The sequence below is a fragment of the Scleropages formosus genome, chromosome 21 (genome assembly GCF_900964775.1).
Source record: "Scleropages formosus chromosome 21, fSclFor1.1, whole genome shotgun sequence".
Classification (NCBI taxonomy): Eukaryota; Metazoa; Chordata; class Actinopteri; order Osteoglossiformes; family Osteoglossidae; genus Scleropages; species Scleropages formosus.
In genome coordinates, this window is record NC_041826.1 from 8,246,443 (window position 1) to 8,274,194 (window position 27,752).

A 27,752-nucleotide genomic window follows, 5' to 3' on the forward strand; every position below is an offset into this window, starting at 1 on the left:
GGGGCTCCTGCACAACAACAGTAGCTGCCAGCTGGTTAACTCGAAACAACAAGTTGCTGTGAAATTCGCCCAACCACGAACGAAACGTGAATTTGTTACGCGGACTCGCAGCAGTCGTTCGTTTCCCTCCCTGGAGCCGGACACACCCGGCCGCTGCCCACTGACACCGCGCAGTCAATGGACACATTGTGTTTCCTGAGCAGCTCCACGAAGGCCAGCCGAGCGAGCGCGAGGACCGGGCGGGCGGGAGCAAACCCCGCCCGAGCGCGAGCGCCCGGCGGCTCGTTTTTGACAGCTTCGCGCGTCTTCCTACTACGAACCGTTACTCGTCCAGTTGTTGTGCGGCGGCGGCGGCGGCGGCAGCAGCAGCTGGGCCATCATCGGACCCCCCCCCGGCAGTCCGGCCGCCGGCCACAGACCTGGAGAGACCCACACCCACCGTCTCCTGGGCACCGTCGTGCTCCTCGCCGCCTCTTCCCCGTCGCTGCTGCTCTCCGCCTTGCAGTGGATCCCGGCGACCTGCGGCCGCTGCTGCTGCCCGGCTGTCCGCAGATGCCCCGCGATGGCGCTCAGTCTTCGGCTGGCGGCTCGCTGCCGCTCGGAGCCGTGGCCGTCCGACGCCATGCTGCTTCCGTGTCGTGCGGGGGAAAGGCTGCGCTGTCAGAGGTCACAGCGCCCCTCGTAGGATGTGAGGTAGCGGTGACGCCTCCTCCCGGCATGCATTGCGCCGCACGGACTACAGCGGTGCCCGCGCGGCTCGGGCCCTCCTCCCGCACCCCCGAGAGATGGGGCTTCGACGTAATGTGGTACAGTATCCGCAGAGCAGGAGCCCGGGATGCGCACCCACACGGGGTGATTCGTACTGGGGACCGACGCATATTGGCAATATACTGTGCTGAACTGTAAATTAATAATTAATTGGGGGAGATTAGCCTAGGCTGGCTTCAACATGATTTGGGGGGGGGGGGTTATTCATGGTCATTCATTGTAGTCACTTAGCACTGGGTCACGCGTGACAGGGAGACGTGTCCCTCCCCCGAGGTCAAGCAAGCTTGTATGTGTGTAACTCCTGTGACTGCTAATATTTTTGGCCTCCAATCCCTGCCCAGCTCCTAGAGCACTGTACGGTGTACACCTGAGCTCAGCATCCCCTCCCGCTTCCCCAAAGAGGTGCTTTGTACATGTGGTAACTACAGCATAGTGCCTGCTGAACTGTACTGCAACTCTCCTTATACACTGACATTTTTTTTTTATTATTTACAGTATTAATTTTTCCTCTGTGACTCACAACAGCAATACTCAGAATGATACAAAGTACTGTATGTGAAATTCATACATGTGTGAAAGACATGTAAGTTGCACGTTCCAAATTGCATGAATAATTTCAGCTTCATGATGTTATTCCTAATTTTTCGTTATTGTTGCTTTTCTGGTGCTTGTTTTCGTTCGAGAAGCGTGCCATTAAGTGCCCTGCTTTTAGTATCACTAACTACTTAGACGTTTATTGTGCAGATTTATTATTTCAATTATATTTACACGGTAACATATTTAATGTCACATTCCATACGTGACAATGTTATTCCAAGAGAGATGCAGCACATGGAGAGAGTGATATGTGGCTCGAGAATATACTTAGATGATAACGGGTCTGAAAATCGCTGGTCGAGAGCAGCTGTTCCATTTTCCTGCCTGCATGGCATCACGTGGCACCCAAGTAAACGTGAGGCACGTGTAAATTTCCTAGGCACAGACTACCGACTACACGGTGCTGCAGTCATCCGACAACAAATTCAACCATACAAACAAGGAACCACATGTTTTATTCAAATACAGCGCATGATTTTGCAATAGATGGAGGCTGGAAAATCTCAAAACAGAACACGTAAAAAACTGCTACATCTTGTCCTAGACACCATCAACGTGCTAAAGTCACTTTCGGTTCTAACCAGGTGTACAGCGAGAGATCAGCTTTAACGTTGCAACAAAGGCCTGCTGTAAATATGAGCGGGAGACGGGGGGGAACCCGTCTCAGGGACACGTTACATTGTGAAAAGCCGCGAATGTTTCGGTCCTTCTGCCCAGAGCATTAACTCCCAAAACAAAGTTCTGTAATGCACTGACTGCAAACAGTAAGAGTCTAAGTGTATCACAGAACTTTACTTGGAAAGTCAGGACAGAGCCGCGGTGCAGCCCAGCGTCCGTCCATCCGTCTGTCCGTCCGTCCGTCCATCCTCCAGCCACGGACCGAGCAGTTCACGGCCTACGCCACCCGAGACCACCCTGCGAAATGGAGCAGAAGAGCGGATTTCACTGGGTCCGGCGGCGAATCCTGGGTACGCTCTTCTCCAGCGTGAGCGGCTCATCTCAAGCCGCCAACATCTGGAAGCACACAGCACCCCGGCCCAGGCCCGACCGCAGGGCCCTTCCATCGCTGCCACCGTCATTACAGTGCAGCAAAGAGCGCTGCGAGAGACAAATTCCAGCGATGCTTGAGAAACTGATTATACCGTCAGGGAGTAAAACTTGTGTTACTCCTCTCAATAACTAACTAACTAACTGTACCAGCAATGCAGGCATATCGCATGGTGCAGAGAAAGACACCACCACGTCCACGGGCCATTAAAGTGACCCCAAAAAATGTGAACTTCCTTTAAAAAAAAAAGACATTACATGAACGTGCACAGAGTGTAGTGTGGAGAGAAGAGCTGGAAAAGTGACGCTGCGGCGGTGAAACCTCGTCCGTGTATCAGTCGTCGGAGTCCATATGGAAACCCGTGACGTGTCTAAAACCGTCCAGATGTGGAGGAGCTGCGCGAAACCACGGCAAAACGCTCGCGTGCAGCAGCCATTTAAAACGCGCGACGGTGTTCGGAAAGCGACAAGCCACGTAGAACCTCTACAACTTTTTTTGTAGGACGGTGTAGAATGGAGCAGTTCGAGTGTTTTAACGTCTCCGGGCTTCCCGTTTTACGGCGGGCGAGCAAGAGGGCAGCCAGCTGCCCGAGTCGAGTGTGAACGTGACATAAAATAAAGTTGGCTGCCCGACCTGCAGTAGCTTCTCATCGAAAAAAAATTTCCATATCGCGCGTTCACATGTCTTATCTCGCTCGGATTAAAAACTTGCGGTCCTTTCGACAAAGTTGCCCTAAAGACACTTTGCGTGCGGCGTGTGACGAAGCGGCGCTCACGTGTGAGTGTAAAACACTCGGAGAGCACGTACGGGGAAACGTGCGGCCGGCCAGCGAGTGCCGCGTCAGCTGCGAGTACGACGAAGGGTAGAGGTGCGCGAGGTGGGTGTCCCCGCTGTCCACGTACGTACCTGCTCCGTGGGGGAGCTGGAGCTGGAGCTGCAGTCCAGCGCGAAACGAGCCGAGCCAAGCCGAGAAAAATGGCCAAATGTCATGTGCGAACAGGCACGGCGCTTTCTCTGGAGCTTCGTTTCGCGGTCCCGCGGCTTGCCCGTATTCGGCCGCGGACTGTCCGTGGGTCGCCTGTCCACCCGCGAAGCCCACGGCCCCGCAGACCCACCGCGCGCGCACGCCAGCCTGCAGGCTGGAAGAATGTCGACGTGGAGCTGCCAACCGTGAACGCGTGTTCATGGACGCGCTTTGCAAAAAAAAAAAAAAAAAAAAAAAAGGGGGAAAAAAAAAAAAGCTCCCTTTGAGTGCGAGTGCAGGCGGCGGGCTGCGCCGCGGGTGGAGGTGGGTCCGTGGAGGTGGGGTGAGGCTCTTCGCAGGTACGTGTTAGAGCGCCGTGTAAAACACGCTCTTTCACAGCAGCCTAATTGAGGAACATCGCACTTTTCACCGGCACTCAGGTGGCAGGACGTCTGCTGCAGGCTGCCTGGGGCTCTGTGTCTCTGTCAGTGTGAGTTCCCTCCTTTTCCCCATCAGTTCTGACTGACTGGGACCACGAACAGCACCTGAGCTTCAGGGGATCCTGCTAGATAAGGCAACAGTGAAGCAATCAGCAGCTCTCCCACTTTCCCAGTTCACTCCTAGACAAACCAAAAGAGAGCTGTGTGGGGAGAGGCCTGCTCCTGCTGGGGGTCCAGTGTCCTGTCCCACACAACAAGTACACACCTTTACACTAATCATTGCCCAGCTCATAATACTGCAGTGCAGTGTGCCCCGCAAAGTGCATTACACGCACAAATACACAAGCACCCCCGCAGGACTCAAACCCCAGACCCGGCAGAGGCCAGGACCCGGTCGAGCCCGCTGCGCCACCGCACCCGCTCTCTCTATGCTACACCTTTTCATATTGCAGTACAACTGACACTCAATTAATGCTCACAGTCTAGACAGGCTTATAGTTTGGAAACTGAATTTATAACCCTCTTCAGACCGATGAGCAGCAGCAAATGCCTCTCTGAGGTCATCACACACATCTTTATGCGTTCGGCATGTCACGTTAACAAAACCCAGACTGCATCAGAGCAAGCTCTCCATTTCTCCTTTTATATAAAGGTGGTCACTTCCGATTGGTCATCTAATCATGTGTTCTGGATTAGCAGCACTGGGTTATAACCATTGTCTTAAATGATACAGAAGCAGGAAGGGTGTACCTTTTTACACATGACATCTGGACATTGACATTTTTTGCTCATGCACTATCATTAACTGCTTGTTCACATCAGAGGACTTATTATTTATGGAATAAATAATGGAGTAAATCCTGTTGTTACTTAACATGAGACTATCTGCTGTGGGACTCTGTAAGGACTACATAAATGTTAATAGTTATATCCTAATATGTAAGAGCATGAAAACTGAAAGAGGCTGTATTTCTACATCACTATAAAAAGCCAGATAGATAGATAGATAGATAGATAGATGTGACCTTTGCATTAAGAATTTACAAAAACACACAGAGATATTACTGATCAGTCTTTTGTAACATTAAACAAATGGTCATTAATCAAAATCACTCACTCACTGTTGATAAACACTTGCTCAATGCCAGTCCAGTGCATATCCCAGAAGTATTGGGTGTGAGGCAGGGTGCACTCTGGACTGACCCAGCCCAATGCAAGCATACACATTTTCACACACTAAGGGCAACTCAGAGTGACCCCACACACACACACACACACACACACACACACACTTCCTGAACCGCTTGTCCCATATGGGGTTGCGGGGAACTGGAGCGTAACCCAGCAACTCAGGGCCTAAGGCTGGAGGGGACACACCCAAGACAGGATGCTAGTCCATTGCAAGGCACCCCAAGCGGGATTCAAACCCCAGACCCACCAGAGAGCAGGACCCGGTCCAACCCACTGCACCACTGCGCCCCCTGCCTCAGAGTGACCAGTTTACCTGAAACGCATCTTGGGACTGTGGGTGGAAACCAGAACACCCAGATGAAACCTGCGCAAACATGGAGGGAACATGCAGACTTCGTACAGATTGAACCAGATTCAAACCCAAAACCAGAGCTCATGAATTGTGCTGCCCATGAATCGATTTCCATTTCTGTATTAAATGATAGTAACCATTTACATGGGGCTCTGAAGAAGGCACATACGTGGAAACATTGTGGCCAAAAAAACAAGAAGGGCAACATAATAGTTTCAAAGGGTGATCTAAACATAACAAATTACACATCTTTGTAAATGAAATTTAAACGGGTCACTATATCTTGTTCCTGTAGAGTACTGCACGCAGTCCTAGGAATGAGGCTGGGCTACATGGCTGATGTATCACAGAAACAGACGCTGAATAAAGTTCAGTTCATCATGGACAATGTTCCCATCTTCCACACACCACCTTGGTCAAACACAAGAGCACTTTCATTAACAGGCTGGTTCACTTGATTATTTATCTAACTTATATTCATTTACATAATATATTTACATATTTACCTCTATCTTCAATATATAGCTATCTTCAGTATATGTCTGTCTGTATGTGTGCATGTTGCATATGGTATGCTGCTGTAAAGAACCCAAAGAATTTCCCTCTAGGATTAAGAAAGGTTCTATTCTATTCTATTCTATTCTATTCTATTCTATTCTATTCTGTTCAGTTCAGTTCAGTTCAACTACTTTGCTAGTTAATATTTAAAATAAAACTTCCTGTGTTTCATGGTATGGGGGTGTGGTGGTGCAGCATATTTGGCTGCATCCTGCTCTCCAAGGGGTCTGGGGTTCAAGTCCCACTGGGGGTGCCTTGTGACAGACTGCCATCCCGTCCTGGATGTGTGCCCTCCCCCTTCAGCCTTGCAACTTGTGTTGCAGGGTTATGCTCTGGTTCGCCGTGAACCCAGTTGGGACAAGCAGTTTCAGACTATGTGTGTGGGTTTCATGGTAAATAATCACTAAATGGTTTTAAACCAGGAAAATGTAACACCTAAGTATATAAATGAGCTACTTTAGATAAAAGCTCCTAAAACAAATTTCATTTGCTTTACATTTATTCATTTAGCAGACGCTTTTCTCCAAAGCAACGTACATCTTATGGAAAACACATTGTGTGCATTACATTAGCAAGAAGAGACACTTAGATGCAGATCCATGATTCTAAAGTACAGTTAGTTTGTTACTTTCCACCATATGAACAATGTACCGTACATCACATGAGTAGCTGCATAAAACTTTTTCTGAATATTGACGATTCCTAATAACATTCCAAATATTTTTTTAAACATTTACACATAGCTGTGTGAAGGCTTATCCATTGTTTAACAGGTATGATCTCAAAGTTATAGTGCATGAACATTACACGTTACATGAATTTAAGAGATCACGGGTGAAGTGAGTCAGGAAGAGGTGAGTTTCAAGCCCCATTCTTATTGCATTACCCTTGATCATGGTACTTGCCATGAATTTCTCTAGAAAAAGAATATCTTGGTGTATATAGAGTCAAATTGTAGCAAAGCTGTGTTCATAAGACAGCATGTTGCCTTGGACAAAGGTGCCAGCTAAATTAAATGTTAATGCAAAGGTTAATAACTAACCATTATAATGTATATACTATATTTTTCTGTATAGATTCTACATAAAATTCTCCTTCAGCTTTCTGTCAGTAAAAAACAAAGCATGACATACATGCCTATATGTAAAACTTAAATGCGTATAATTGATGCACACAAAGTGTAATGTGTGCATGGTGTTCAGTGGTAGTGTTACACTTGGGCAGACAACGGATCAATGACAAGCATCAATGACGAGATACATAAGCCTAACTCTAACATCACAGTATTTCTCTTGTATACCTTCATTTTTAATTTGAATCTGACAAAATTTTAAGAATTTTATTTGGACTTTGTGCAGTTCATACGTGCTACTGTATAGGCAATGAATGTAAAGCACCTGGATTATTCATGTTTCGACAGGAACCACTAGGGGGCGCTAGATACCAGCCATAATGTGACAATGGGTTAATTGGGTAGCCAGTTCAGGTACGTTTAAAATGAATGTCCAGCATGTTCTCTGTGTGTTCGCCCAGGTGTATTAGTTACCTGACAGGCAAAGGCAGTAGTTTCCCATCACATAACGGATGTTATATGATAGGAATCCCGTACATCCCTCTTCTTTAATGGGATCAGGTGTGAAGCATCTCAGGTGACCATTGATGAAGTAGATTCATTTCAGTTCAATTTATTTTTATAGAGCACTCTTGTCACACAGTGACACAGAGCACTTGAACACAGGCATAAGGCAACGAAACAAAGAAGACAGTTGACTACAGACTAGCGTAATACATTATCAATGCTTTTATAGAGCTATAAGTATGCCGGGGGCATGGTGGCGCAGTGGGTTGGACCGGGTCCTGCTCTCCGGTGGGTCTGGGGTTCGAGTCCCGCTTGGGGTGCCTTGCGGCGGACTGGCGTCCCGTCCTGGGTGTGTCCCCCTCCAGCCTTACGCCCTGTGTTGCCGGGTAGGCTCTGGTTCCCCGCAACCCCGTATGGGACAAGCGGTTTAGGAAATGTGTGTGTGTGTGTGTGTGTGTGTGTGTGTGTGTGTGTGTGTGTGTATAAGTACGCCTCCTGGCCACAGAGGAAAGGAACAAAAAATTCCCAACTGAAAGTTGAGGGAGGAAAAAAAAACCTCTGGGGGTCCAAGTGCCAGTGTCTGCCCACCCCTCCTGGGCATTCTAGATTAAATAGAACTTCTAGTTCTCAGAGATGAGAACTTTGTTTTTGTGTCATGAGCCTAAGAAAGGGCCAAGTTCTGACATGAGCACTATAGTGCCACCACACCACAAATATCTTGGTCATATTTTTTTCCCTCTGGGTCTCATCAGCATCACCCTTTGACCTCATAGTATAGTCAGACCGTAATAACACCTCTGGTGGGTCTTAACTCACCGCTTCCATCACATTCTGAGCGGCGCTGTTGCGTATTTGTGTGCTTTTTGACATGAACTGCAGCTCCAACCATGTTTTAAAAACATACTGACCACAGTCCTCTTCATTTAGAGCACTCTCATTATAGTCACCTGGAAAGACCGTGCTCTGACACCATCAGTGGCGAGCTGCTGTTTTTCCCTGTGGTCGGTCCGCCAGGTTCTCCGCATGTTGAGTCACTTAAACTGTTGGGCTACGAACTCACACGGGGGATCTTAACTAGACAAGGTGCCTGCATTGGAATATGGTGATAGATAGATAGATAGATATTGTGAAGGACACTGCAAGGCTATAGGATCACATACAGTGAAGTAGTGGCACAAGACACTGGAAATAAGCAAGTTTATTTTGCCTCCCCAATAATATATACAGTGAATAACTGTTCTGAGGACTACTGCTAATATTTTTGTCCCCCCCCCAGACCTAACAAAGTTGTGAGACCCCTGTGCCTTGTTCAACTGTGCCATTTCATGTAATGTATTTCAGCCTCAGCCTTCATCAGCCTTTACTCAATCATTATGCGCTTAACTTTGCCATGTCGAGCCCGAAAGAAACACTCAAGTTACAAAGAAAAATTCATTAAAATCATATCGCTGCTTTGACACCTGCTTCTAGAAGTGGAACGGATCGTTAAAATCATCATGTGGGCGAAATGATGCTTCTCTCGCTTCTTCGCGGATTGCTGCGAAAACAGTCGTGTCGCGATCTCGTCGCGTGTGACAAGCCACAACTACTAGCCAAGGCGCTACACACGGAGCGCTCCTTCCTGCTCATCGCTGTGCTCCGCTCCGCTCCGGAGTGTGTGTTTCGCAGAGGCCGGCGGCTCTCCCGGTGGGCCTGATGATGGGACGGCCCTGCCGTGGGGGCTGGAGAGTGGAGAGCAGCAGAAGGGGACGGTCCCTCCGCAGTACTCCGAACGCCCTTGACCGGTGACTGGCTGCGGCAGCCGGTGGGCAGGACGACGTCTCAACCCGCTCTGCTTTTCCGTAAATCTACACAAGGCGGAGGAGCGGCGCATTCCTCACCGCGGCCATCGGCGCTGTGTGTCCGCCGTCTGTCACACACAGCGAGTCGCGCTCCGATTCAGCGCGCGCTCTGGGAATATTCTCGTATCCGGGATACTGGCGGCTTGTCACGAAAGGAGAGGAAAGAAAGGCTCCTAACTCATCACAATGATGGAGATCGAGTTACCGAAAACACAACAGAGTCAACAGGTAAGAAGATCATGCGACCTGCCTGTGTATCATCACCGCTGTTTTTACTGTTTTATTCCGTAGTGCGCATTCGCTTTTATTATCATGTTATATAAACACTGAACGAAAGACTTTTTTTCGCGGTTGGAAGCAAACTTTGAAAATACTAGTTTCCGCCAGTACTATTTTGTGTTCTTCATGTGTTGTTTATGGCACTTTTATGACACTGTAATAAAAAAAAATTGTATGCTCGGATCTTTTTGTGAATTGAGGCTACTTGTCATTGGAGTCCAGGCGCTAAGTCTCCTGTGGACACTTGCCTGGGTTACTTTTTTAACTGTGTTACCTTATATCAGATTTACCTGGAAGGTGTATTCGCTACGTTTTTTCCCGGTATACAGTCAGTGTGTGTGTCGGAATGGCTACTTTGAAACGAACGCAAATTGAGCCGCGCGGCTCGTGGGCGTTCCGCGCGCCGCCGTTTCCGACTCTGCGCCACTCTCCGCCACTCTCACATCTACAGGAAAATTTTGCACCGTCATTGAAGTTTATCAGGTGTCTCCAAACACAAGTGCGATAGATGAATTTTCACGTGAAACGCTGGAAGGAAATTTAAGAAGGCCCAATATATTAGGGGATTCTGGCGGAGAAAGAGAAAGTTAAACATTTAGGAAAACTCCCCCCCCAACACAACCCGTTAGGTTCCTCTTAACCAGCTGAACGCCTGGTGTGCTGGCCGTCGCGAGTCTCCCTGCGACGTTGAGGTCCCCCCATCGCGTGTGATCCTTGTAAAGATGGCGTCAGCCTCTGCGTCTGCAGCTGGTTGCACAATCGCAGGCGGCCTCAGTCAGGAATTCTGTTGTTTGCTTTACCATTATGTACTGAGGCAAAAAGTAATCCTTTAATTAAAGAGGTTATATTCAGTTGAATAAATAATAGTTGATAAGAGTCTCATTGAAAGGATGAGGCCGGAAACAAGTAACGTAATGAGAGCCATGATGTTTGAATGTGCACACATAGAAGTACAAGTATAAACTGCCCAAACACATATGGAGTATCTATCTATCTATCTATCTATCTATCTATCTATCTATCTATCTATCTGTCTATCTCTAAGTGTTGTCAGTGTTTCAGGGGACACGGCCTGTGCGTGCAAAGCGGTGTGTGTGTGTGCTGCACGGCAATATGGCAGTATGGCAGTACACAGTGGCCTTAGCCTTTGCACACACTGACTTATCTGTTGCCGAGGGTTCAAAGGCAGCGCCCAGGCAGCACAGCAAACCGGTTTGTGGAGTGCTGCTCACCTTTCCCACTCTTCCTGCTCTTTGTGTGAAGGGGTGAGATACGCGTGGGCCGATTAGCGAGTGAAATCGGAAGAGCTGCCTTGGATTAAACACAATCAGCGAGCTGTCGGGCCCAAAACAAACACCCGTATCATCACCTGTCGGGATCCGCCCTTATCTACTGGCTCCTCTAATATCTATTGAGTCATATAATGAAGTGTCGTATGAACCTTTACAGTGTGCATATTATCTTATCGCCTGATTTTGTTTTAGTTGAGCTGTTACACTTGAAGTGGATTCTAAGGTTTGGGCTTAAACTGCGGCTGTGCGTCTTGAACGAGGTGGCGTCTCGACAAAATGGAGCGGGAGGAAGCGACGGAGGCTTTTTGCGAAGACCGCTCCAAATCTCGGCGCGCTGGGATCCCGTCGAACCTGTTGCAACCAACCTGGCACAGTTCAGCCTGCCGGCAGTGCGGCGAAACGCCTGTGCCACAAGTCTGTCGGAAAGTAATAATGAATTAAGTAGAGGAGAAAGTCCATAGTCTTCGACGATAATTTAGTATTACCTCAACATTGAATAAAAATACATTGCCATAATTGAAACAATCCATAGTAGGTTTAAGGTAAAACTTAAGGAAAATATAAATAGCAAATAGGCAGAAATATATGTGAAAGGTAAATGTTATTTCTGTTTTAGTTAAAGTTTGACAAACTGGGCATAAAAGTAACATCCGCACGCTGATGTAAAGAAAAGCCCCTAATGAAGTGTTATTGTTAATACTTCAACTATGTGCAGGATGTTAAAAGAAGTAAAACCAGTAAAGTTTACGTTTACAGTGTATGCCCTCTTACATCATCCACTGCTGTAATAACTTCTTAAACAGTGCAAGATAGGGGGGCCTTAGGGGGGGTTCAGTGGCCGTCACTGCACTGTCAGACAACACTTACTGAGAAAAATGCAGCCTCATTTTTAAGTCTGATAGATTTTGAAAAATAATTTAACATTTGATATTTTAGTAAAATGTAACTGTAGTCTTGAACTCTTAACATACAATTAGGTATTAAACTAGGTCACTGGTTGTCCATAATGCAAATGTAAGCTCATCTTTTAGATGTATATGTGAATCATTTTGGCATTTTTTTCTTTAACGTTGCAAAACTTAATTCATCAGATGTTCAGCCAGATAGTTCAAGGTGCGAAAAAGCACTTTTTTGAAATGATGATACATTATTAAAATACGTTGTTATTTTTGCCTTATCAGGAGTTCCCCTTTCCATATCAACAAGAATAATAAGATGCTGCTTATAGTTTGGTATACATTACATTTATTAATTTAACAAACTCTTTTCTCTAAAGTGACTTACAATTATTTATACAACTAGGTAATTTTTTACTGGGACAATTTAGGGTAGGTACCTTGCACAAGAATAGTATAGCCAGGGGAAACTGAAACTGTGATCTGGGGGTCCAAAGGCAGCACTTCTAACCCCTGTGCTACCACCTGTCCCAGCCATATAATGAAGTATGCTATTTTAATGCAAAATACTCTTAAACATCACCATGGCTTATGGGCAAACTAATGGAAATGTACATTTATGAATAGCTAAACCTAGAAAAATAGCTAACCCCGCTGTTATCACCTGCTGCGTTTCTAATGTCTATAAATTAATTGAAAATAACTACTATTATTTTGTTGTTAACAAGAGCCTGTTTCATTATTCTGTCAGTACACGGCTGTGCAAGTTATTTTATTCAATAGCGACTTAAATGATTCATAGACTAGATTTGATCAATGCATTGTAAGTGTACCCTTTGGATCTAAATACACAATATGCTTTCCGATAGACTTAATATGTCATCCTCATTCACTGTGGCCCTGCTTGATTTCCTTATCCACTGTTCTGGAGTATTTTGCCTTCCGGCTCGATGGCAACATGTTTTCTTATACATGGGGCCTGACTTGCTTCTGCTTGAGACAAGTACAAAAATGGTTTGTGTTATTTTATCAGCTCCAGTTCCTGCGATGTCACTTTATCCAATAATCAGACTAGTAGGAACAGACATGATGTGCCAGTCAGATAAGGAATTTCTTATTTTCTATCATTTTGTTAAATACAGATTATAATCTCCTTTACTGGTTTAAAATGATGTATATTCCATTTATACTGTTAATGCTTTTGAAGTTTGAATATTAGAAATAGCTTCCAGGTGGCATTTCCATCGCTCAGTATTGAAGTCTAATGACATTTGGTCTAAAACACATATTTGAAATATACACTATCATATGAAAACCTTGCCCCATTTTCTGTCATAAGTTTCTGTCTGTTACTTTGCACTGTATTTTAATGTCAAACTTCATGGTAAGAAAAAATGTGTACCGTACACTGTAAAATCATCAGTGTTTAGCCCCAGATTATTAAATCAGCTCTTAGGTTATTTATCAACATGTAGCTCTAATGTAAAGTTTATCAGAATTGCCGTGTTTACTGTATGTCAGGTTAAGAATTTTGCTGTCTTTTTTTTCTGAAAAGGCAAGTAAATTGTTTACAAGAGGATATCAAATGAACCTTGGCGTGCATCCCTTCTCCATGCTGATGATACTTGGCCAAGGTCATGTAGGAACATGCCTTGTCACACGATTTTTAAAACCTGCTCAAGAAGTGACAAAAAATGTTGTCTTTAGAATACCTCACATTTTCTTGGAGATGGCATAACATTAATAACAATATAAAAGGTTACACATAAGGAATTGCCCAATTATCTCCCGAATCAGAGGTCATGAGCCTATCTATAATCATGGTTTTCGTTCTCGACAAACTTCTCTCTGGGGGTTGTTGCTTCTGCTTTGCGTTCCAGCCACCCCCGGCACCCCCCCCCGACATCCTGGCTGCTTCCATTCCAGCCAAGTTACCCAATGCCTTCAGGAGAGGAAGTGTAACATGCCTCTCTTTTCCCACACAACTAACAAAAAGATCACATGCTGAGAGCTTTCCTTGTGACTGAATTTGTAGATTTTATGCAATGCATCAAAGCGCTTATGAAATGTGCCTGGCTTTAAACTGACTCACAAAAACTCTGAAATGCCCAAAGGTTCGATGTTACCCTGTTTACAACAAGGTAATTTTGGTTAATAGGCTCTAGATATACACAGGCAGAAAGCATGAAGGAGAACAGCACCTTTGTCATAAAGCCACTGTAAACCATTTCAGAATGTCCATGGTGACACACATTACATGTCAGTTCATCTATTATTACTGATGTTACTGAAATTGCTGTGGGGGGGTGCGGTGGCGCAGTGGGTTGAACCGGGTCCTGCTCTCCGGTGGGTCTGGGGTTCGAGTCCCGCTTGGGGTGCCTTGTGACAGACTGGCGTCCCGTCCTGGGTGTGTCCCCTCCCCCTCCAGCCTTATGCCCTGTGTTGCCAGATTAGGCAAGTGGTTCAGACAGACTGAAATTGCTGCTGATGAGTGACCTTGGAGCCAAGCAAGCTTACCTGGAGGTAAAAGGCCTAAATAAATCTCATCATTTTAATTACAGTGTTGTTTTGTATGTTGGTGCTAGATTTCCATACTCTGGCTTTACGTAACAAGTGACTCATTTCAGGGTAATGGAATTGTAAATTCTCTATGTTTTGTGTTACACGTTAAGGTAATCCTACTTAAAATATACATATCATTTTGAATAATTTGAACAGACCGTTGGTTGCCGTCGTTCAATCGGTGCATTTCATGCAGGCTCTCTAGAGTTTTACGCCGAGTCTAAATTTTTAAGAAGTGCTTCCGCTGATGAATAATTGACAAACCAGACTTGGCCATAATTCTTTAGAGCTCTCCTTGAAATGTCTCTGAAGGTGGTTAATGCTTAGTGAAACGACCGGATAGCCCCGGCGGTTTTCGAGTAACCTAAAAGGGATGAAACGCTGACATTCCAGTAAAAGAGGTACGATACCAAGGTGCACCGCAAGGCACAGAGCTGAAACTGGTGCCATGCCTGCTTACAAGCACTGGCGTGGCAGGTGACAGGTGACACGTGACACGCTTCCAACCACTAAGATAATGACCAGTGGGGTCTAGGCCAGATTATGATCAGCGGGGTTACAAATTCCAAAATCGGTTAAATTCAGAGGGGAAGAAAAAGAAGAACAAAGTAGAGATTTCCATTTTTGAGAAATCAAACTTCAGGTGACTTGCGCTACATGGTAACGCTCCTGCGGCACAGAGCTACATCAACAGAGCTCATTTGTCTTGTTACCTGAGTGCTGGCCAGTCCCTCGAGCCTCTCCGACTGGAGTGAAATTTAAACCCGGCGAATAATTACCATCCACGTCTGGGAGACGCAAGGCACTCAGACGGCCGCGTATCCTCCAGCTGACTGGCAACTTCCAAACAGGCTCCGTTGCTGCTGATCGTACTGAAATATGTGTGGAAAAACACCAGCAGAATTTTGTTTCGCACACTGGTCCTTCTGTAAGTATTGCTGATAGCTGCTCTTCCCGTGTTCTGTAAGCGCAAAGTGTCTGGCGAAGAAGGGACACGAAAGTGGGTTTGTTGTTGTTGTGTTTGCCTTCTAGCATCGTCGAAAACAGACTTCCTACTCCTGTTTCGTTTGCCGAGTTACGTTACGTTGGCAGGTGTTTGTGTTCGGCGGGGGCGGGCGATCGGATCGTACGCTCGGGCGATGTTGGGGAAAAAGGAGAAGATTTGCATCTATTATTCACGTGGCTTCTACGTTACGTTCATAATCATCACATTGTGGTGCTGTGAGGTTGAAGGACGCCGGTCCCGGGGGAGGAGGTGCTGTGGCGCGGCGACGTGGACCGTGAGCCGCCGTCCCTTCCCTCCGAAATGACGATCCCTTGCGCCCCCCGATTCCCCTGTCTCCGACCGAGCTCGCCCGCGCTCATCTCTTCGCTGCCATCTTTTCAAAGGACATGGAGCTGATCGACATCCTGTGGAGGCAGGACATCGACCTGGGGGCGGAACGGGAGGTCTTCGACTACAGCCATCGGCAGAAGGAGCACGAGCTGCGGCGACAGCGGGAGCTCGAGGAGGAAGAGCGCCAGCAGCGACTGCGGGAGCAGGAGAAGGCCCTGCTGGCCCAGCTACAGCTCGATGAGGAGACGGGAGAGTTTGTGCCACGCCCGCTGCCCACCGCCCAGCCGGGGCCCGTGGCCGCACAGGTATGCTACGTGCGCACACACACACGCTCGCCTGTCCCTCAAGGGAGGGGTTCTGTTCAGGACACGTGGCAGGGATCCGTTGCCCGGTAACCAGCCCCGGTCTCATAATGAGAGGAACACAGGTGGCCTGGTACTTCCGTGTTGACGCCACAAACTCCTTTATTGGTCCTCCGTGAAGAGCATTGTGCGAGCAAGGCCGGCCCCGTTTCAACAAGATCGCGAGTTTTTCTTCCTTCCAGGATGTCGACAATTTGCTGAGCGCAAAGCCGAGCAGCAGGTAAACCGAGTCCCTTTGTTTCCAGACTGCCGTGTTCGCAGAAGACGGCGGGGACACGCTCTCGTTCGATGAATGCATGCAGCTGCTCGAAGAAACCTTCCCGCTAGTGGAGACCATTGAGGTAAGTGACCTTCCGGATGTCACAGGTGTGCGCTGCGCTCTATGCCCCTTAGAAAGCCGTGAGCGGAGTACGTGTTCGTAGAGCTTCTCTATTTGTTATTGATGTCCTGGCATTTGACCACCTTTCAGGCTGCCCCCCCAGCACTGGAAACTTCCGTTACCCCCCAGTCCGACAGTAGCCCGGGCATGATGGGCCCTCCGCCGGCCTCCCTGCTCTCGGCCGTGCAGTCTACCCAGAAGCCCTTGCCGGACCTGGAGCAGGCCTGGATGGAGCTGCTCTCTATCCCTGAGCTGCAGGTACAATGGGCAAATTCATGGGCAGCGACAGGGACCTGCTGGGTGTGTAAGAAACACCCAAAGAATGCATGGGCAGGCACGGCAGGCGTGAGCAGGACAAGTGCCCCTTTGTTGTGCGGATTGTAAGGGCTGGCACGGGGCTGCAAATCCACTGGTCCCACCCCTTTTCCCCGGCTCTGAGGCGTCTGGAGGTACGACGTCCAGGGTGCGAAACGGTGTGTACCAACAAACGAGAGACAAATAACAATCATGTGTGCAGATAAATACTCGCGGTCTTGACATTGAATGGAGCTGAATTTATTTAAAGGCCATTAGAAATTAACCAAAGGACCTTTTTTTCTGATATTTGAAGTAGCGATGGAAAAAAATGTTAATTTGTATGCGTGCGCTACTTGTTTGGCGTATATTTATGTGAAAATCTCAATACTGCGGTGTTGCGCAATACCGCGATATCACTTTTATTCACTTGTTTTGCAGACGAGTCGCTGATAGTGGCGTACCTTGCAAAATGCATGCCGGTGTACGCTGTGGTCTTAAAATGCAGCTGAGTACTGTCTGGTCTTTTGTTTTTTACATCTAGTCTGACTGTCTTTCCCCAGCAATGCCTGAGCATGAACATGGATGAGATGTTGGAGACCTCAGCTTACCCCACCAGCAACATCTCCCCCTCTGTGCAAGAGTCAGATTACCCCTTTTACACACCAAAGCTGACAGATGTGGTTGCTTCACCAGCCGAAGCCGGTCCCCCACCTGCATACCAGGACACCTTCGAAGGCTCCTTTGCTGCTATCGCCCCACCCGAGAACCTCAGTCAGATGACTCTGAAGGCCTCCGACGTGAACGCCGCATTTAACGTCGACAGCTTCTGTGACATGTTTTACCCCGACCTCACAAACGCAAACGCGAAAAAGCCCAGCGCGCTCGCCGCCGACGGAAACGAGAGCGGCCCCCTGGCCGAGGTGCAGGACGAGCCGGCGAACCCCATGGAGATCCCAGAGTTTGCGCTCAGTGAAGGATTCGAGGATAAGAAAGCAGAGGTTATGGCGGAGTTTCCCGATTCCGACTCCGGCCTTTCGCTGGACGCCAGCCCCAGCGGCTGCTCGCCGCAGAAGTCGGCGTTCGGCGACGGCTCCTTTGGATACAGCGATTCGGACATGGAGGAGATGGACAGCAATCCTGGAAGCATGCAGTCTGAATATGCCGAGATGTTCCCCTCGTCCTTCGGCGCAGATGGCTTCCAAGGCGATTCCAGCATCGCTGCCCAGCCCAGCCCGTCACAGGAACCGAACGTCAAGCACACTAAGACCGAGTCTGTGGATGGCGTCGGCCACAGCAAACCTCCGTTCGCCAAGGACAAGCAGAAAAGGCGCGCGGAGTCCCGCCTGTCGCGGGACGAACAGCGGGCTAAGGCCCTGCAGATTCCCTTCACCGTGGACCTCATCATCAACCTGCCTGTGGACGACTTCAACGAGATGATGTCCAAGCACCAGCTCAACGAAGCCCAGCTGGCCCTGGTGCGCGACATCCGCCGGCGCGGCAAGAACAAGGTGGCCGCCCAGAACTGTCGCAAGCGCAAGATGGAGAGCATTGCGGGCCTGGAGAGCGAGCTGGACTCACTACGGGAGGAGAAGGAGCGGCTGCAGCGGGAGAAGGCGGAGAACGACAGCAGCCTGCGGCGGGCCAAGCAGCAGCTCAGCAGCCTGTACCAGGAGGTGTTCGGCATGTTGCGGGACGAGGAGGGCCGGCCCTACTCCCCCAGCGAGTACTCCCTCCAGCAGAGCTCCGACGGTAACGTCTTCCTCGTGCCCCGCATCAAAAAGACATCGGCTAAGAGCAGCAGCAAGTAGCACTTCTCTGCTTCCTGTGTTTTTGTACTGCATTATTATAACAAAGTCTATGCAAAAAACTTTGTAGTTGAAAGGTTGCTTCAGCATTAGTACAACGGCAGAACTATTATATAGTTTTTGCTTATCCTCCCTTAGTGGTCTGATGTCTTAATATTTTTATATTTAGACTCTCTTGCTTTTACAGCTATATATTACCTTCTCCACGTTTATTTTTCTTGATATGGTTTGTAAATACATTTATACCTTATTTGCTTTTGAAGTATCAAAATGTACTGTATATATCATATTTTAGTATGGTAATCTTTTTTTGCAAATTACCTTTACTTCTGAAAACTTTTTTTAATGATTTGTTTTGATTTACCATTCTGTTTTATTTTGTGACTCCTTTCTTGTACTTTATACAAAAATAAACTATTCATTTAGTCTCTCTTTGTGAATGTCATTTTAATAGGTTTACAATTCATATGTACGAAAACAGAAATAGTGGGGTATTATGACCCTTCTTACCTTCCCGTTTGGATGGGAGAAAATCTGAAACAGTCCACTTTTGTTTATATCTTCCATAAAGAATCCTGCATCTTACCAATTTCATTTTGCACAAGAATTCAGACCCATTTAAGATTTATATATATAAATATACACACACACACCATGATTCTGATATGTTTTGATGCAAGGAAAGGTATGTTTTCTTAATACTGTAGTATCGTTTGTAACAGCCTCAGATAAACCCCTAAAGAAGCATGTGTGACAACAAACAGTATTGCTCAAGCATTGCATGAGAGCACCATGCTGTAATGTGTACAATTGTGGTTAGTTCTGCATTGCAAACATCATCTGTGAATGTTTGGGTCATTTGCTCTTTTCACTCTATATCTACGTCGGACAGCCAAAGCCTCGGAAACCAGGAAACAGAAATAGGACACCGGAGGTACATGTGCCCGCAGTTGTGCAATCTTTCCAAACCAAGAAGAGTTCCGTTAAAATCCTACGTGACCAGCTAACACCTGCAGTTTTTGGGTGTGGTGTGATTCCATACACCAGAGCTTGAATGATCCTAAATTATTTGTCATGTGCACTTGCTGCAATATGAAAGACCATATATTCAGTACAGTCTATACATAATTGGATGCAAATTCACACACACACACACACACACACACACACACACACACACACACACACACACACACACACACACATTTTCAGAACCGCTTGTCCCATACGGGGTCACGGGGAACCGGAGCCTACCCGGCAACACAGGGCGTAAGGCTGGAGGGGGAGGGGACACACCAAGGACGGGACGCCAGTCCATCGCAAGGCACCCCAAGCGGGACTTGAACCCCAGACCCACTGGAGGGAAGGACTGTAGCCCAACCCACTGCGCCACCGCACCCCCCTGGATGCAAATTCACTATATCCAAATTGCTGTGAATTGTTATTAAGGCAAAAAAAAAAAAAAAAAAAAAGAACCCCGGTCTCATCTTCGGCAGGCCCAGCCGCCATGGGTACAAAAACAAGAATCACTTTTTAGGAAAACAATCTTTTATTCACACATAACTGTGCTTTCAGGTGCGGTAACATACAGCCTAATTAAATTAGGAAATCCGTTCTTACCTTCAAATAATCGAGACACACAGGAGTTTCAGTGACAACAGTGGTTACGTTACATGCTAATAATGCTTTAATACTATAAATGAATGAAAACATGTTTAAAGGATACAACCACTTTTTCTTCAAAGCTATGACTTGAAATGTATGTGTACATTTTCTGGGGGTACTGAATTTAGTTAATTATACCATTGGTTAATTAAAGAAGCATACATTAAGGACATCGATATCACCAAACAAAAGTAACATGGATTCCGTTTGTTATCGCTTTAGAATTTTCATAGTTGACTAACATCTTTGGCAAATTATTTTGTAGAAGAGTTACAGGGAACTTTTTTAAAAAAATTTTTCCCAGGATCCATCCAAAATATATAAGGAACCAAATAGCACCCTGAGTTTAACTGTGCATGGGAAATCACACTATAAACAAAAACACCACTAAATAAAACGTGAAAAGCTGCTAGAAAATACGGAGAACATTTATACGGACATCTTACCTGCTTGTTTACGAAGAGTGGCACCACAATTGTTTTGGAATAAACTGGTTATATGCCACAACCCAAGAACCTTCACCTTCAGACTGTCAAGTGTGTGTACTCATACTACATTGCTGGAGAAAATACTACTTTTGTGTAACCTTATTGAAATGTACCAATGATATTTCACACTTCTTCAGCGTTTCCATAGTGAATGCCCCAGAATGCTCGGTGGATTGTAGGTTTATTAAGAGATACCTGTGAGGTGTGGCCAGGTCCATATACTGTGCTTGTGTCCTCTGAAGAAGTACTGTACATTCATACAGTACAAAGAGCAGAGTTGCCTATTGTGGAACTGAGACACCTGAGGAAATACGCTCATCTAATCCCTGTAAGTGCTTTATACACATATGGGGGGGAAAAAATACTTAGCCTTACCCATCCAGTACCTTCGATGTGTACGTGTCATACTAGATTTTCAGCCGTTAAGAAGACAGCCTCTTTCCCAATCTGTAAATCAAGCAAAGTGGTTACTCTTACCTGGGTCTAAGTTATCGCTCCATCTTCTTTTTTCAATTATTTCATGTACTGTATAAAGAAAAATGTAAGGCCTGGTACTCACTCCCCTTCCTCTTTCATGTTTGAAACTAGACCTAGCGTGAGTGCTTCTGCCAAACTGCCATTCCTACGAGTCAACAATTGTCCAGGAACTCTTGCTAGTCTTTCTTCACTAGGATCTGCTGCTCTTGAAGGACATAGCTAGGCTTGAGACGCTTACTATCAGCGCCAAAACTGCACGCCTTCCTCCCAGGGTGTGGCTCTCGATGCTGCCTCCTGTTTCTCATGTGCAAACATGCTGACTGGTCCTCTGTGCTGGGGACAGGATGTTCCTGCCTCACAGGTACACACGTGTTTATCCAGACTGCAGCCCCACAGGGTTTTAGCAACACTATACTTCAGGCCTGGCCCTGGCAGGTTTACAGCCTCCACCCTAGACCTAGGAGAAACTCCCTTGTCAAAAACTCAATGGAAAATTTAAAAAAAAAAAAAAAGAAAAATTAAAAATTAAACGTATACAAAAAAAGTCACCAGAAACACATACTCTTCCAGTGACGTTACAAAGCCACATATCAAATTCAGAGATAATAAAAGAACAAAATAGCTTTTGACTCCTCCTGAACCAGTGATGCACTATGCTTCAGTAGTTTACTAGAATGCTTTATTAAATCTGTTTTTCAGTTCTCAAAATACTTTGTAACAATCTAGAATTTTTTTTTTTTTTTTTTTTTTTTTTTACATGTTGCGTGGACTACATGCCCATACATTAAGTAAAATGACACAGAATGATTTTACTAAAAACTGAGTTACACTATTTAACCCATTACACAAAAAAAAATACCAGTGGGGGGAGGGGAAATCACCCAAAGTATACACAATGACTGAAAAACTGATTAATAGAAAGAAAAAAAAACTGACATCTTACAGCTCATCTTTTGGCTCTTGATTTCCTGCTTTTACTGAACCCATTTTAAATTCTTTAAAAACAGAAAGAGCCTTGGCACACACAAACAAAAAACTCTAGGAAACTTAAGACTCCAAAACTAACTATACATGTTCAATTAAAAAGTGTTCCTTGTTTTCATTCCTGGTACAACTATCACAATATACATAGCTATTTCTTGAGATGCAAAAAGGGAAATAAAATAGTTGGGGAAAAAAAACTATCACCAATGAGACCTCGGGAATGTTCATCTAACAGACACGGTGGTTTCTTCAGTCAGCAGCTACACTCTTGCACTCTGTAGCTAGTGGATACAGTCCTTATCAAGGGGAACGGTCTCCTGTTTAAGCTGTGGTAATGCATCTGACTAGGGTTCCTGGCTTCTTGTGTGTGTGGACGGTCCTGCCTCACTGTAACCTGCAGCTTTCCTGACAACTCCTTTCGCTCACCTCCTCTCCTGCTAAGAACTGTTGCCTGTTGAATGGATACAGGATAAGACACTGTTAATCTAGGATCCTGGGGGCAAGGGAGGAGGTGTAGGGGGTTTGGGGGTCACTCTGGTCAATGTCAAACAACTTACCGAATGTGCAGGAGTTAGTATCGCCGAGAGCCGTAGCCCCTGCTTCCACCACCAGAGCCGTAGCCACCTGCAACACAAACTCTCCACTGGTTAGTATCTCCAGTGAATGATCAAACAACCCATTAACATTAACTTGGCTCCTGACCCAACAAGAAAAAACATATTTACCACCATAAGGTCCACCCGAATTCCTTCCCCCAAAATTACTTCCTTTCATTGGGCCATAACTGGACTGCTGCCCACCATAATTTCCAAAGTCATTGTAGTTTCCACCACCACCAAAGTTTCCTACAAATGAAAGCAGAAACAGTACAACAAACTATTCAAAGATGAGTTTCTGCAGTTCCTTTTTACATTTTCAGTAGCCACAAAGATTTAGAAAATTGCTCATCTAATGGGTGATATTGGGTACCTCCAAAGTTGCCACCATCATTGTAGTTATCATATCCTCCAAAGCCTCCTCCCTGGTTCCCATACCCAGGGCCACCACCACCTCCATAACTCCCACGACCTCCTCCGTAGCCAGGTCCCCCACCATAATGACCCCCTGAAGAAGAAGGAAAGAAAAAAAAAAAAAAGAGTTCATTATGAATACAGCTTATAGAAACACTGCAAATCATACAACTTATCTAACACAATATACAGAAATATACTACATGCATAATAGCAATACGCTATTTTTCAACACATGCATTATCTGTATTTGCACTAACGTTAGCAGTACATGCAGCACACATCATATTCAAATTGAAGACAAAGTTCCAGACAATAACCCACTCCATATCTGCACATACCATCACCTCCAAATCCATTGTAGCCGCTATCACCACCATAACCATCTCTGCCTCCCCCATATCCACCTACAAAAGAAGTTCAAGCAAGGCACACTTAAAGGTGTGTCACCAACTGCTGGTATTGAAAGTAATGTCAAACGGATTTACCCTTACCGGAAAAGCTGCCCCCACGACCAAAGTTTCCACCACCAAAATTGCCTCCCCTACTCATGTAGTTCCCTGACCCTCCACCCCTACCTGGAAGAGAAAGCAACTGCTGCTGCAACATAACACCAAAATTTACTCGGAAACAAAGTTATTTTAACTCTGAATATTATTTTACCAGAGAGTAGCAGTACCCACTGCCAAAAATTACTTATTAACGTGATGAACAGGCAGTCTAAAAACAAACACTTCAGGAAGGAGACTTAAGAGCGAGGGTGTTTTTCCCAAGAAATTTTATAACCTGCCAGCTCAGCGCTCACTATGCACTGTGTTCATTCATAAAATCACATCTAAGAGTTTTAATGTGAACAGGAATAATCCCACATAAAAACCTGCTACTTACTCCTCTGATTGGAAGCAGCCTGCATTTCCTGCTTGGAAAGTGCTTTCCTCACCTCACAGTTATGGGAATTTATTGTGTGGTACTTCTTAGCTGCAGAACAGGAGAAACACGTGCTTGTGTCCAAGCAATGCCACCACAAAGTACAACATATTACATGCCAACATTCCTACAAAGTCACACAACCAGGTTTATCTGTCGCTGGGGGAAAGTTTGAACTGCTGTTGTGTGTCAAATGCCTTGTAACCCGTTTTCTGTTTTTCTTGATTATTCAACAAGAACTGTAAACAAACCAACATTTAAGAGGCAGAAATAAACATGAGGCGATGGATAAAAAAAAAAAAAAAAAACCTACCAACAATTTTGTCAACTGTGTCATGGTCATCAAAAGTGACAAAACAAAAGCCTCTCTTCTTCCCCGTCTGCCGTTCCTCCATCACCTCAATACTTTCGATCTTGCCGAAGGTCTGGAAGTACTCCCTCAGATGGTGCTCCTCTGTGTCCTCCTTAATCCCTCCCACAAAGATCTTCTTAACCGTCAAGTGGGCACCAGGCTTTGATGAATCCTGTGGGCAGAGAGCCGGTGCCCATAAGTCCTGCTCAGTCTAGCACGGCAGCTATGCCACACTAGTATCCATTCAAGACTCACCTCTCTAGATACAGCACGTTTGGGCTCCACGACGCGACCGTCCACCTTGTGCGGACGTGCCGCCATGGCCGCATCCACTTCCGTCACACATGAATACGTCACAAAGCCAAATCCACGGGAGCGCTTGCTCGCTGGGTCCCGCATCACCTTCAGTGTGACAACACAAAGGTTATCAGAAACGTAAACACAATAACGGTAAGTGCTTTATGGGCCACTTTATGACTCTCTCGATTAGTACACTTAACATCTAACCATAATTTTTAAACATCACTCAACGTTAACAGGCTTTCACCTCAAATCGCAAATTTTTCTGGAAAAAAGTACGTACCACACAGTCGGTGAGCTTTCCCCATTGCTCAAAGTGAGCCCTTAAACTCTCATCTGTGGTCTCAAAGCTGAGGCCTCCGATGAACAGCTTCCTGAGCTGTTCCGGCTCCTTGGCATCGTGACCCTGTGTGTTCATTAAAGCACATGGTCTATTTTTAATAAATAGGCATTTATTCTACTGCCACCCATTCTTGAGAGCATCACTACTCAACCTCCACTTACATTTGTTCCTAGCGGATGCTTTCCTCCAAAGCAACTTGCAACGTCAAGCTACTTAAAAGTATTTCACCATTTATACAGCTGGTAGTGTTGCTGGAGAGTACCCAGTTTTTAGGGTAAGTACCGGCTTGTTCAAGTGTACTACACAGCTGGATGGGGGAATCGAACCTGTGACTTTTGGGTCTAAAGGCGGCAGCTCTAACCACTACGCAGCTATCATCAGTGGCAGTCATCTGATAGTTTTCTTTATAAATAGGCATATTCGGATACAACATTTATGGGCTAAATGTCATGTTTACACTGTAACAAATCTACCATTAATCGCAGTGGCGCCAACAAAACAAACACATCCACCCCCGGTACAGTCTGTACAGTAGTACAGATCTCAAAATGTAGACATTTTATTTCATAGAAACATATATTGCGGGTTAGTGCACGTTTAAAGACGTAATTAAGAGAAACTGACGCATGCTAAGGGTTGAAATGATGTGAGGGTGAAGCGCTTTTGTGTGGGAAATAATGAAGGTGCTGCAGATGAGAGAGATGCAGCCCGAAGGGAAGCATCGCACAACAAGTGAGTCGCCGCCGGGCCGGTGCTTCATAACGCGGCAAAGTGGAGAAAAGGACGCCATAGTCTCTACTTAAACGCGGCTGCTGCAAACGCAGAAGTCACGTTAAGTAACAGGAAGCGTCTAGAACCTTCGGCTGGAAAGCGAACCGCCGAACGCCATTTTAGGTCTGTTCCCTTCCCTTCCATCCGTCCCTCCATATTGTCGCCGGGAGGGAGGCGGACTGGGAGCGGCGCTCTCGTTCGTTTCTAACCTTCCCGTTGCTCCGCATCCCTTTCGCTTTCAAACGTACACTTTTAATGAAAGAAAAAAAAGGCACAAAATCACCACTTTCCCACTCGCATCGAATAAATTCCCTAATGTCTGGGGGCGGAAGATATATTACTTAGAGCGCAACGCTCTGTTTAAGGAAGATCACAACGTCCCCCGCGGAACGGCTTCTCTGTACTCTGAGGTCAATTGTCAAATCGGTCCGGAACAGCCAAAACAGTGACGCACACCCCAGCGCGACACTCTGCACTTACTTAAGCCCGACCATTCCACCCATTCGGGCTTAAAGCTGCAAAAAAAAAAAAAAAAAAAAGCTAAACGTAAAATTAACATTATACGTTGACGAATTGACCGTTACCTCCATTTCGCGGCGCGCGCTCTCGTCTCCGTCCGGCTCGGGAGGAGGAGGCGCCATGGCCCACGTGACGGAGGCTCCGCGACTGCAGCGCGAGGCGGAGCGGCGTCACCCGCCGCCCGGTTACTGCGCGTGGGCCTGCGCTGCGGCTCCGTTCACAAATCCCTGCAGTAAAAGTGCACTAACTAGCCTGTAATAACTACAGTACGGAGGCTACAGAAGTGCATTTTATTTAGAATGCTAGTGTGCTAGGCTGTGTAACGTGCTACCATTTTCGTCCAGGTTTAATGAAATCCATTGGACAGCAACACTACACCTCCATCTTATGCAGTTAATTCGATGCGATGCAGTTGAATTATTCTGCATCCTTCTTGCAGCTTCATTCTCGGTTTAAAACGCTGACATATTTGCCAAAGGTTGAGATTGTTTTTACTTGTCTTTGAACGGCCATTACTCATGAAACACAATCGCAATGTCTGAGAAGAGACGTTGATTCACTTTTTTTTTGTTTAATCAATGACTGTTGAATAATAGATTAAACTTGACTTAGGCTGGAGTTAATCAAGCTATGTTAAATTTGTTAATTAAAGTGGGGGTGCAGGGGCTCGGTGGCGCAGCGGGTTTGGCCTGTGCCTGCTCTCTGGGGGGTCTGGGGTTCGAGTCCCGCTTGGGGTGCCTTGCAATGGACTAGCATCCTGTCCCGGGTGTGTCCCCTCACCCTCCAGCCCCGTGCTGCCGGGTTAGGCTCCGGCTCGCCACATCCCCGCTTAGGACGAGCGGTTTCAGTCAACGTGTGCGCGTGAGAGTTAACTGAACTAAGAACTACGCCTGTTGATATTGTGAACTGAGGGTTTTTTTTTTGTGAGGCATGTGACATACTGGAAGCACCAACAAATGTTTTCCTGCTTCAGTTTGGCTCAGAATACTGTCATTCAGGTTCTCAACTGTGTGCGGAGACGCTGGGTACCGAACATAGCGTAACCTCCCCACCCCCTGCGGACTGGGTGAAAGTGAAAAAGAATCAGTGCTCCAGAATTGCCTCTAAAGGTTCACTTGAGTTCAGATCTGGTGACTGAGGAGGCCAAGGTGACCGGATCCCGGTGTTCCTCAAACACTCCTTTGAATCCCGTTAGCAGTGGGCATGGGGCTGCGACGCTCGAATATCGTGAGCGAGTGCATCTGGTAGTCGACAAAAGCTTCACGTACGTTGGCGTCTGCGTATATGGCCCTATCATGAGAGACACACAGCCGTCGTCCCACTCCTCAGAGGTCCAAGATCTCAACAATACTGCGGTATTTCTATGAATT

General features: G+C 46.4%; 3 protein-coding genes across 3 annotated transcripts in view; 1 reads left to right on the forward strand and 2 right to left on the reverse strand.

The window, feature by feature from the left end:
- LOC108920255 (alkyldihydroxyacetonephosphate synthase, peroxisomal-like) overlaps positions 1–809 on the reverse strand; it is a 37,758-nt gene extending 36,949 nt beyond the window's left edge. Inside the window, exon 1 of the mRNA XM_029247154.1 lies at positions 440–809. Coding sequence (XP_029102987.1) covers positions 440–624 — 185 coding nt within the window. The 5' untranslated portion in view covers positions 625–809. The remainder of the gene's footprint in view (positions 1–439) is intronic.
- An 8,334-nt stretch (positions 810–9,143) lies between these two features.
- nfe2l2a (nfe2 like bZIP transcription factor 2a) lies at positions 9,144–18,703 on the forward strand. The gene is made up of 5 exons (XM_018729063.2): positions 9,144–9,566; positions 15,757–16,008; positions 16,311–16,406; positions 16,535–16,702; positions 17,302–18,703. Exons 1-5 carry the CDS (start codon positions 9,525–9,527, stop codon positions 18,547–18,549), a joined length of 1,806 nt encoding a protein of 601 aa, XP_018584579.2. The 5' UTR covers positions 9,144–9,524; the 3' UTR covers positions 18,550–18,703.
- Positions 18,704–21,926: 3,223 nt separating this feature from the next.
- hnrnpa3 (heterogeneous nuclear ribonucleoprotein A3) lies at positions 21,927–26,527 on the reverse strand. The gene is made up of 11 exons (XM_018729088.2): positions 26,448–26,527; positions 25,033–25,155; positions 24,705–24,851; positions 24,411–24,621; positions 24,059–24,148; positions 23,665–23,748; positions 23,512–23,577; positions 23,130–23,264; positions 22,886–23,005; positions 22,718–22,784; positions 21,927–22,611 (listed from the first exon to the last, which is right to left on the reverse strand). The coding sequence occupies exons 1-10, from the start codon at positions 26,502–26,504 to the stop codon at positions 22,732–22,734; spliced, it is 1,086 nt and encodes a 361-aa protein (XP_018584604.1). The 5' UTR covers positions 26,505–26,527; the 3' UTR covers positions 21,927–22,611; positions 22,718–22,731.
- Between the last annotated feature and the right edge of the window lie 1,225 nt (positions 26,528–27,752).

Bases quoted from the DNA above. Each gene is read 5' to 3' on its own strand.
- nfe2l2a (XM_018729063.2), top strand. From the start codon at position 9,525: ATGATGGAGATCGAGTTACCGAAAACACAACAGAGTCAACAG. The intron at 9,567-15,756 runs GTAAGAAGATCA...ATCTTTTCAAAG, and splicing joins AAACACAACAGAGTCAACAG to GACATGGAGCTGATCGACAT. The intron at 16,703-17,301 runs GTACAATGGGCA...GTCTTTCCCCAG, and splicing joins TCTCTATCCCTGAGCTGCAG to CAATGCCTGAGCATGAACAT.
- hnrnpa3 (XM_018729088.2), bottom strand. From the start codon at position 26,504: ATGGCGCCTCCTCCTCCCGAGCCGGACGGAGACGAGAGCGCGCGCCGC. The intron at 23,006-23,129 runs GTACCCAATATC...TTTCATTTGTAG, and splicing joins TGATGGTGGCAACTTTGGAG to GAAACTTTGGTGGTGGTGGA. The intron at 22,785-22,885 runs GTAAATATGTTT...TTTGTGTTGCAG, and splicing joins TTCGGGTGGACCTTATGGTG to GTGGCTACGGCTCTGGTGGT.